At 41.6% G+C, this 11,018-nt stretch overlaps 1 protein-coding gene across 4 annotated transcripts in view; it reads right to left on the bottom strand.

Annotated features, from left to right (window-relative positions):
- TDP1 (tyrosyl-DNA phosphodiesterase 1) overlaps nt 1–10,249 on the bottom strand; it is a 41,439-nt gene extending 31,190 nt beyond the window's left edge. For 2 of the 4 annotated variants that reach the window (XM_071557685.1, XM_071557688.1), the window contains exons 1-8: nt 10,161–10,249; nt 9,680–9,789; nt 8,958–9,508; nt 7,380–7,423; nt 6,705–6,760; nt 4,316–4,412; nt 2,608–2,642; nt 540–632 (exon numbers count right to left, since the gene is read on the bottom strand). In XM_071557685.1, the coding sequence (XP_071413786.1) occupies nt 540–632; nt 2,608–2,642; nt 4,316–4,412; nt 6,705–6,760; nt 7,380–7,423; nt 8,958–9,504 (872 nt within the window). In that variant the 5' untranslated portion in view covers nt 9,505–9,508; nt 9,680–9,789; nt 10,161–10,249. Of the gene's footprint in view, nt 1–539; nt 633–2,607; nt 2,643–4,315; nt 4,413–6,704; nt 6,761–7,379; nt 7,424–8,957; nt 9,531–9,679; nt 9,790–10,160 lie in introns of all 4 variants that reach the window. The other 2 variants (XM_071557686.1, XM_071557687.1) reach the window with 2 other exon arrangements.
- Nucleotides 10,250–11,018: the final 769 nt, after the last annotated feature.

An 11,018-nucleotide genomic window follows, 5' to 3' on the forward strand; every position in this document is an offset into this window, starting at 1 on the left:
TCTAAACAAAACTATGTTCCAAGTTTGTTAGAAAGTTTAAAAGCTTCTATGAAAAAAATCAAATAGGAAGAAAATTCCTTTCAAGGAAAGAATACAGGGTAGATACTAGGTCATCTACTGTATTATGGAACCAATAATGCCCACAATTTATCAGGTTACATTCTAGATAGTCACACCAAAAGCAGAACATTTGCACATTAATATTTTTCTTGAAGTATTAAGATAATTTTTAAATAACTGCTTCAGATCTATATAAAGAGTACTTTATAGCAAAGAAGTTTTTTCATAGGGAGATAGCATGGCATAATCAAATTTTATGTCAGTCATACCAAGTTTCAGTAAAGAGCCAACTGGGAACATCATTTTGTTTACAGTAGGAAGTAGAGTTCAGGCTTTTTTCCTTTTTTTTTTAAGAACTGCTCTATCTTAGGAGTGTAAGGCTTGTAGCATTAGATTATCTGACCTAGTATCTAATCTTCAGCAGTAGCAAATACCTACAGAAAATATTAAACATACACCTGCCAGAGATTGTTGCTTACCCCTGAGTTTTCTGGTGCCAATCCTCAGCAATGAGATTGGATGTATGTATCACAACTCGAAGACCTTCTTCATATAACAGCAACATCATTTTCCTTTAAAAAAGATACAGAACTCTTCATCTATTGCAAGTACTCAGAGTAGGAGATAAACTAGCAATTCATTAAAATGCTTCAAGGTAATATTTTTCATAAGATTTTTCTGCATCATGGAAGCACTTCGACTTCAGTCCATGTGCATGCCAAACTCACAGGCAGTCATTAGACTATCCCTGTATATTTTATTCTAGAATATGGCTTAACATTTCATGCCATTAATTACCCACAGCAAAATGAATGCTTGCAGAACACTTCCTATACTTGCAAAGTTTTTCAGATAAACATCCCTTCGCAGAGTGTTAGAGAATTAAGGAACACTAAAAGGCCTTTACTTACAGCTGAATTTATTAAAACCTAGCTCCTTCCTCTTAAACTGTGACCTTTTATTTTAAAAGAAGGTATATAGATAGCTAACCATCAGGGTGGCAAAAAAGCTATTTGTCTGCTCTAACTCTGAACTCAAAATATAGCATAAAGAGGCTTTAAAATAGTAACTGAGTTTATAAAAATAAACACCTGTATCTTTTGTAACATAAATGCTCAAATTTGCATATACCAGTTTTCAATAGTTGTGTGAAGACAGCATATCCATGATCCCACAGGAAGTTATGGTTTCCACAGAAACCTAAGCTGAAGAATGAAAGCCATAACGAAAAACACTAATTTTCATTGCTGTCCCATGGCAAGATAATGCTACACAAACCATATCAGGCTCAAACTAAGACAAATGCAAGACTTCGTAACCATAAAACAGTTTCCCATATCCATGTCATGCCTTCATCTAAGGACAGTTGGAGTGGACAGTAAAGTAAGTATTTTACAGCAAAATTAAGTGCAAGATTAAGGTATATAAAAGTGATAGCTGATCAAAACACCACTATCTCAAAAGAAGTCAGAGATGTAATATGTTTAACATCATATAACTGGAATGACATGAATTTAACTCTTTATGTTTGATGGGGTGAAATCTGTCAAGTGTCTCCTCAAACACAATTTTTTCGTTACCCACCAGGATCCAATTTCCTACTCTGCTAACCACTTGTTGTGCTCCACCTGCACTGGGACATATGCTCAGAAATATACTACCCCGAATAACCCTTTAAAATACAGGGTTAAAGAACTGAAGCATTTAGCATCACTATCACTTATTTATCCCAAAATATAATTGAAAAAAAAATCTGAAGTTGAACATACAAAGAATGAGAGCTGCTGCTTACTCTGCTTAAGTGAAAATACAATAAAGCTTTAAAAAATTATCTATTTGACAGACAACCTCAGCTCATTTTATGTCCTTCACCAAACCTGAACAAATCAAGACTCCTTTTTAAATGCTGATTTTTTTCCCTTGATCTGCACACTCTTCTCCAAATTTTATCAGTATGCTTTCTGCCAGAAACACTGGCATTTATATCAATATTATGATGTGGTGTCATATTTCCTAAAGCACGTTATGCAAAAGGTTAATTGATTAAAAAATAGTGCAGCATTCTTTACTGAAAATCAAACTTAAACCAAAAAGATGATCTTTGCTAAGACATAAGATTAAGTCTGTCCTTATCTGTGGCTTTCAATCGACAAAATTCCCTTTGTGAGACTCCTACAATATTAAATTCAAGTTTCTTGAGAAGACCCCCCCCAGATTCACTAATTATTTCCAGATCCTTCACATTAACTGAAAAAACAGCAGCAAATCAGTGCTGTGTCTGCCCTGCCAATGACTGACCAAGTTAGCATTATGGTTTTGGCATTAAGGCATGAGGTAAGAGCCAGGACCAGCAGTTCACATGTCTTCACCAGTCTCACTCACTTCAACTGTCTAACTCACACATCTCATACCTACCCAATAGCTGATTTGTGTCCTTAAACAATCCTGTCATCTCTAAATATAAAACGGGTATGGAAATTTTTAAGATTCAGCAATTTCTATGAAACCCGGTTTTGTGGCAGACCTTTCTGCCTCAGTGTTACTTACGTGTGGTGAGTTCCAAATGCAATATCCAGTTTAGCCTACAAAACGAAGAAGTTCATCATTAACAATTCCTACTAAGCATTCTGTTTCATTTTGCTGCTCTCCTGTGGACAGATCACAAAATACATTATCTCCCCCCGCTCATACTTCTAAATGCTCTCTCCACTTCTACAAGCTAGACTTTAAACGGTAATCAACTCTTGCTGGAACTGCTTCAGCAAAATTTCTGGGTCTCTTACCAGCAGTATTTTCAGAAACTATCAGCAGAAAAGGACCCAAGGTTCCTGTTAGACACCCAGAGGAACAGGAGCCAATGTGCCCCTGCACCAAAGATCACCAACAGTGTCCTGGCCTGCATTAGGAGTGCTGTCAGCAGGTGGACAGAAGTGATCCTTCCCCTTTGTTGAACACTAGTGAGGTCCCAGAGGTCCCTTTTAAACAGGCATTCTGTGATTCTGAAGCATATGATGACTGTTATAAGCAGCTTAATGGCTAACATTGCAAAAAAAGGACAGAAGTCAGACAAAAATGCTTTTTTTAATCAGTGCCTTTCTTTTAAACACTGTTTAGAGCACAATTTCTAGGGAGAGAATGAAATGTGAGTTACAGGTATTAAGAAAATACTTTCAGCCAGTGACAGCTCCCACATTGTGTTTACTTAATACAAGTGTGGATAAGATTAAAATACCTACATTTCATTTTGGGATACTAACATAATGAAATGCATACAGACTACCAGAAGAATCTGAAGCAATATATGCAAAAAGAAAAATCATCAGAAACACCATTTTCCATTGGTACTTATTATTAACTAGACTGACAAGTTTATCATATGGGACATACTGCATTCAAGTTCTTGCTGTGGGTGAAAAGAAAATATTAAACATAAACCCACGAAATTATTGTTAGCATATTTGAAATCTTAATCTAAAATTGTTGCTACTCCACAACTCAGTGCAAACAACTGATTAGAGAACTGGTTGTGAGAATTCATTAAGTTTGGCACCAATATAACAATCTCAAGGAAGCTCAGGATTATCAGACTCCTTGAGAGGGAACAAAATTCCAAGATCATTCTCTTCCTAACAAAGAACACGATGTCCCGTGATCATTAGTACACTTCACCTGGGAAAATCATGAAACATGGCAAGTTACCATAACCACATCCCTCCCCCAAAATGGAGCCAGTAACTTCATGACTTGGGGACAGCAAAATAATGAACATCAGAAATAAAACAGCATGTGCCAGGAAGTGTGCTCAAAGCAATTTTAACAGTACTATGGAGACTATTTGTATCAGCATTCTCTTGTGTAAAACTTATTTGGATAAATAATAATTCTTTGATGAGACTTCAGATTACAGTGACACTAGGACTAAGTTCTGTGCTTTGCACAAGAAAATGCTTCCTTTTCAGCCATTACAACAACCCGAGTGTAACAGGTTAGTGGAGAAAGTGAACAGCTCTTCTGTGATTCTTGTGATACTTAACAGGCAGGTGTTCTTTGCAAACTTTTGTGGGTGACAGCCTACCATAATTATGTAAGTCCAGAATTATTGTTACCATGCTCCCATGGTCCTGGGAAGTATATTCCTTAAAGATTAACAAAAACCTCTTGACTTCCCAGATAAGGTGTGTCTCTTTTCATCCATAACAAGATTTTGAGAGCAGCAGATGGCTTAACTTCAAAGGATGATAGAGCTGTTAATTACCTGACAAAAGCTAATGTTCTCATAGGGCCGTGCTTGTGCAAGCAGTTCAGCCTTGGATTCTCTCTTTTCGCCATGAACTATCAGCAATGGCTTCTTCCTTAAACACAAGATTACCATTAAAACAAGTGAATTAGCAATCAGTCCAAAACAATTCTTCATGTAGCTATGACTTTTGGCCCCTAAATCAGGTAATTCAGCAGAAAGATGGCACTAAAATTGATGCCTTGTTAACTCACCCAAAATAGCAATAACTACAATAGAATTTCTAAGAAAAAGACACTAGAAAATTTTAACAGGAAAAAAAGGAAATCAGGGAGCATGGAGGAAAACAGACACCAAAATGGAAACTATTAATACAAGACCTTGAAAGGAATTCTTGTCCCTGTTGCTGGAAACAGACAAATGAAAGGTCTCAAAAGCACTGATATACACAGTGTGGATCTAAGAAAATTTAGTAACTTATCTTACAGAGAAGACGGGAAGAATAATAGGGAAAAGGAGAGGGCTAAGTCTATTCTGGAAGTAGTTTGCTGTTCACTCCCTAGAACTCAACTTCTGGTCCTTGCAACTGGATCCAATCCATAGGCAGCTCTGTTGTCTCCCTGGCACCTAGTTAAGAAACATCACCAAGAAATTTCCCAGCCTGATATGGCCCACGGATTGTTACCCACTACTGGTTTTCCAGTCGTGTACTGACAAAGTTCCAACAAGACTGCGAACAAACAAGAGGAACCCCTGGGCCTTGGGACAGCTGGTCATGGCTTCTAGAGCACAAGTTGTGTTCTCTCTTGCCAGCTTCAGAGAATGATGAGACAGGAAACAGGAAAATCAGGCAGAAGAACTCCTGGCTTTGAGACTGATGTTACCTGCAGAATTTTGGGGGTTTTGATCATGGGTGGATTAATATGACATTAAGCCAGCTGACAACAAATCTGTCTCAAAGGGGGAAAAGGATCTTAACTCAGGAGTTTGCAGGGCTCATTAAAAGAGCTTTTAACTAGATTTGAAGGGCAATGAGGACAGGGCCAGGTTTGACAGTGATGAGGTGTGGGAAGGAGAGAATTATAGTGCCCATCCGAGTACCAAAAGGAGGCTTAAGAGGGGATAACTGCAGCAAGTACAAGGAGCCAAAAATGTAAGCACAAGACAGGACTGTGGGGGATCCATTTGCACCCACACTGGGTTCCTGACACAGTCAAATACTTCTATAAAGCACCTGTACACCAATGCACACAGTATGGGGAACAAACAGGAGGAACAAGAGATCTGTGTGCAATCACAGGGCTTTGATATCACCATGATTACAGAGATGTGGTAGGATAGCTTGCATGACTGGAACATTACCATGAATGGCTACACACTGTTTAGGAAAGACAGACCAAGAAGGCACAGTAGTGGAATTGCCCTCTACATGAGGCAACACTTGAAATGTATCAAGCTCTGTCCTGAGGTGGATGCTTAGCAATTCAAGAGCTTATGGGTTAGGATAAAAGGTCAGACTAGTAAGGGTGTCACTGCTGTGGGTGTTTGCTACAGAACATCTGATAAGGATGAAGTGGATAAGGCCTTCTACAGGCAGCAGTAGAAGCAGCCTCGAAGTCACAGGCCCTGGTTCTTGTGGGGGACTAACTACTCTGACATCTGCTGGAGAAACAACACAGCAAAGCACAAACAGTATAGGATGTTCCTGACAAACACTGGTGACAACTGTCTGACACGGGTAGTTGAGGGATCCCACTGCTGCTTGGCCACTGTGGTCCCTTCCAACCTTACCCATTCTGTGATTCTGTGAACTCTCATTCTACTGCATTTCCAGGAAAATTAAGGAAAAAGTACAGAAAAATGCACATTATGCACTCACTTCATCTGTGGGATGTTGCAACTACCAGAAAGGATTTTCAAACAAACAAGAACTGCTTTCATGACAATATCCATCAACTCACTGTATCACAGCCATGCCATCATCTTGATATTTTTCATGTAATTTTCTTGCACCCTTCCAACCTTCTTTCTCTCTTTTCTCTTGCACTATCTGGCTCTTGATTCAGTAAACTGTAGGGCAAAAAGCTTCTTGCTCCATCTTTATAGGTCATCTACTGCACTGTCATTGCAGCCCACAATGGAACCTTCCTAAGTGTTAACTAATAAAAATCAGAAACCAGCTATACTGAACTCTGACCACTTAACAGTCTTGAAAAGAGCCAAGAAATCAAGAGAGAACTACAACTGGGGAGCAAGAGTAGGAACAAAAGCAAGAATCTATGCATATACAATTTGTAATAATAATTTGCAACAGCAAACAAGAGTTTATCATTCACTTATAATAGGAACTTGTGTGAGCAGAATGAGCTGGGAACTGCATCATTTCATCTTCGTAAAATAAACATACCTGAATTCCTGTGGATATTGTCTCACAAGCCATCCCACATCTATACAGTAGTTAAACTTGCAGGTAAGAAAAAGAAAACAAACTCAATAAAGTATTTTAGAACAATGATCTACAGCAAAAAACCTTCCTACATAACATCATCACGCAATACTGCTTACATCATATACAGCATGTTCTAAAACAAAGTATACTTTTGACTTTCACATGCTTTTTTAAATTTCTCTTAACAATTTAAGAATAAATTTAAGTTTCTCAAAAGTGTATATTAGTGCTCATAAAATGTAATATGCAGGAGAAGAATCATATGCACATAAATCTAAAAGCTTTGGTTCAAGGATCATCTCTTTGCCAGGAATGAAAGTAAAAGCTTCCAAGTAATAACAAAAATATAATTTCTGGATCACGAGGCAGTCTTTTTTTTCAAAACGACTCCTTTATATGCACATCCACATTTTTCAGTTTCATATTCCTCGAAAGCAGGAGAGAGAAAGCTGTTCTATAATTGCCTGAACTCTAAAACAGAGCATGGGATGATTTTTATGTTTCAAGAAATCCCTCTATACTTTAACAAAGTTCTCCTAATATCAGCTACAGTGCACAAGCCTGGATTATCAAGTTTAAGACTAATTAGGTGAAACAAGCAAGTAAAATCAGTTTGGCAAACAGGAAACTCACCTGGGCAGAAGATATGAGAGTCCCAAAAAGAGGAGACAAAATATCTATTAAAAATATTAAAGCATAATTAAATAATTAAAAAAGAAAGATTAAAGTAAATATTTTGCATCTTGAACTTGATAACTACCACAGCACAAGGGCCAGATTGTTCAAAGACTTGGTGTAACAGAGGCATTCACAATTTAGTTTGCTGTTCTCCATATTCAAGGCACTGATTCTCCTGTGAATCACTCAGGGTCATACACTTCTAAAAAGCATTGATTCTCTCAAAGCAGAAAACACATTTTAAAAACTGATTAGGATAAAGTCCAAGATCATAATCAGAAAGGGACCTCAAACTACTCTCTCCCCTACAGAATAGGCTTAAAGAACTGTGACAAGGTAGCAGCACTAAGGGCATAGTTAATGCTCACTTATCTGTTGCAGACTGATTGTAGGATATGTATATCCATAGTTCACTCATGGTAACACAGGAAACTAATCCAACTGAGGATTTATAACCTCAACAACTGAGGCCCAGTGCCAACGTGAAAACATGTCCTGTAAATACTTTCTAGGATGGGCAGAGTATTTCATGCCCTGGCTCTTCAGAAACCTGTTTTTGCAAGATAAACAAAAAATACTGCCTTTCTACGAGCTCAACTAATCACCTAGCAGAACTCTCGACAGAGGACAGACCAAAAGCCACAATAAATTCTCAAAGCACATAAAAGCACGAATCAGTAAAGCAACTGAGCGCTCTGACACCAGTTTGCATCAGTATCACTGCTCACAGGGAACACAGGAGGTTGAGGAAAAGTTACAACCTAATTTTACAGGTCTTCAGTCATTTCTTCTCCTTCAAAGAACTAAAATTTTTTTCTGCCCCATTTCATTGTATTTCTGTGCATAAGTCTCTTATTAATGCTTGTTTCTGATCGTATCTTGTGACGTATAAGATTTCAGCTCTGAATAAGGGGATGATTACAGGTGCACAAAGCTCTTCTCCCTTACCTCAAATTACAACTGCAGAGCATTCCTGAAGCATCAGTATCGCACACCCAACACTTCACTCCATCTTGACTTATGCTCACTTCCAACTGAATTTAAATGGACCCATGAATCCCAGACACAGAACTTCAAAAGTACTGCATCAAGCAATAGCGAATTACTAGGTCCACACCACTTAGCATCAGCAGGCAAGTGCAAACCACTACTCAGGGAGTTAGACATCCAAGAAACCATCCGCATCCCTGTGCCAGGAAGACAAGGGGTTTCCCCCACATTAACTCACAGGGAAAGCAGCAATAACAAGCACCATAGGAATTACCTTGGCTAAATACACATTAGATTTAAGCAGCACAAATGAGAAGTTACAACCAAGTTACAAGTATCAGCCAATAATGTTTCCTTCATACACTATACTTCTTGAAGAGAAAGGTGCAGATAACAGAACCAATTCCTACAAACCTGCTCATTTAGAGTACAAAACCTCATCTACATCAAGAAATACACACATTTAAAAATATTCACAAACTAAAAATAGGCATTATCTTGCTTTGTCCCAAAAGCCCCCTTCTGTACAAGCCATTTGTTCACCTTTTATGTGCAGGGCTCTGGAATTATAGCTCTGTTCAATTCCACTGACTTTAGTAAGAAAAAACCTGAAAGGATTCCCTCCATTCAACAAATCCCAAGTATCCTGGGGTTCACTGGGTGTTTCATTATACTCCTCTGCTTTCAGATTCTCTGAGAGTTTGTCATCTTTGCACAGATTCAGAGGCTGCTCTTTGTCTGCATCATGTTTTTCTTCTTTCACTGTTTCTTTGAGGGCCTGCTTTTGCTGATCTTCAGGCTCTTCATCACTACTAGAAAGACACCAGCCCAAGCCTTCTTGGCTAGTTCTCTGTTTCACTGCTGGAGGTACTTGTGGAGAAAGACTTTTATCAGTGAACTTCACGGGAGAAGCTTTTCTCTTGTGAGCAGCTTTCCGAGCGTCAGAGCATGGATATTGCGGTCCACTTGTTCCACCATGTGCTGTATCCGGTACTGAAGATGTAGATGGTTTTTCAATGTCAGAATTTTCCTCTGCACTTTCATCACTGCTAGATACTGTCCATTTACCATGTGCGCCTTCCTGAAGCATGTTCCTATGGATTAGAAAACAAAACACTAACCAAAAATAACGTATTTGTGCTATGCTCAAGTCTGTTCCCCTTCCTGGCTCATGATTGTTTATTACTAAGGAAGCGTGCTTTGAATTTAGTAGAATCTCCGTGCAAGTCCTGACTCAGGAAAGTTTGACAGAGTACAAGGCTTACCTGTTCCTGTTCCCAGGACACAAAGAGACACGTGCAATGCGAGCAACCACCAAATGGGGAGGAGCTGATGCGAAAAGCTGCACACGGAAAGCAGGCTAGAATAGGGGCACCTACGGGAAAGCATTCCCAAAGTCAGAGCAGCGATGTGCACGATGCAGGTATCTCTCACACCAAACCTGGCGCCGAGCGATCAAGCACGCTCTGCGGAGCGCACGGGGGCCGAGCCGGGGCCGCCCTTTCCGGCTGCCTCCGCGGGAAAACATTTCGGGAGCACAGCGGCCTCTCTCCGCCACCGCCGTGTCCCCGGGGGGCAGCCCCTCCACCGCGACCGCCCAGGGCCGCGTGGCCACCACCGCAGCTCCCGCCACCACCCCACGGGGAAGGCAGAGTGGGCGGGACATGGCGCCAGAGGGCCCCGAAGGCACCGGCTCGGCTCGGCTCGCTCCGCCGCCCGCCCTGCCCGCCGCGCTCCGGCACTCACCGCCCGCCCGGCACGGCGGCAGCGCCCGCAGCCCAGGATGTGGAGCGACAGCAGGCCCAACCCGCGCCCGCCTCCCCTCGCAGTCCTGCCCGGGCCCGCCTCCCTTCAATGCCCCGGGCCCGCCTCCCCTCGAAGCCCGGGCCCGCCTCCCTTCGCCGCCCCGGGCCCGCCTCCCCTCGCAGCCCGGGCCCGCCTCCCTTCACCGCCCCGGGCCCGCCTCCCCTCGCAGCCCGCGCAGCCCCAGCGCGTGCCCTCGGCGGCGAAACAGTGAGGTCTCGGTGACCTGAATGAATCTAGTGGGACTTCATGCATAATGCCTCTTGCAGCGCGGTGCCAATCCCCGTGTCTGCAGGGGCTCGCTAAGGAGGGGCGAGAGCGGCGCAGGTGTCAGAGCGATCAGAGGGGCGCGGGGGCTCCCCCCTGAGCGCTCGATTGTCCTCACTCCAATTTATTGTGAACAAATTATGGAAATGTCCGCATGCAGTAAAATGGGCAAGCTGCACTTATGAAAGTGTCAATGAACTTTCAGCTGCTTTCTGTAATTTCTGTGGTGCTTCTCTGCAGAGCCGTACGTGACATCTGTCCCTGAAGCACTCTGTCCGTGTGCTGTTCACTACCTATTATGGACCCTTGCTGAAGGTCTTCTGTGGGAAAATCTCTTAGGAAAGTTGCATGGGTTTGTACGTATGTACGGCCAAAATTCGCGAACGAAGATTTGGGCAGAGCTCTCCCCACGTGGGTGTGCCCTTCCAGCCTGCGCAGTGGATGTTTTAGGTGAGGCGCAGCGTGCACAGAACTGACCGTTTAAGTCCCAAGGTCCATTTGCCACGGCCGAGCGAGCTTGGACAGTGACAGGGA

Source organism: Pithys albifrons, chromosome 6 (genome assembly GCF_047495875.1).
Source record: "Pithys albifrons albifrons isolate INPA30051 chromosome 6, PitAlb_v1, whole genome shotgun sequence".
In the NCBI taxonomy this organism is placed as follows: Eukaryota; Metazoa; Chordata; class Aves; order Passeriformes; family Thamnophilidae; genus Pithys; species Pithys albifrons.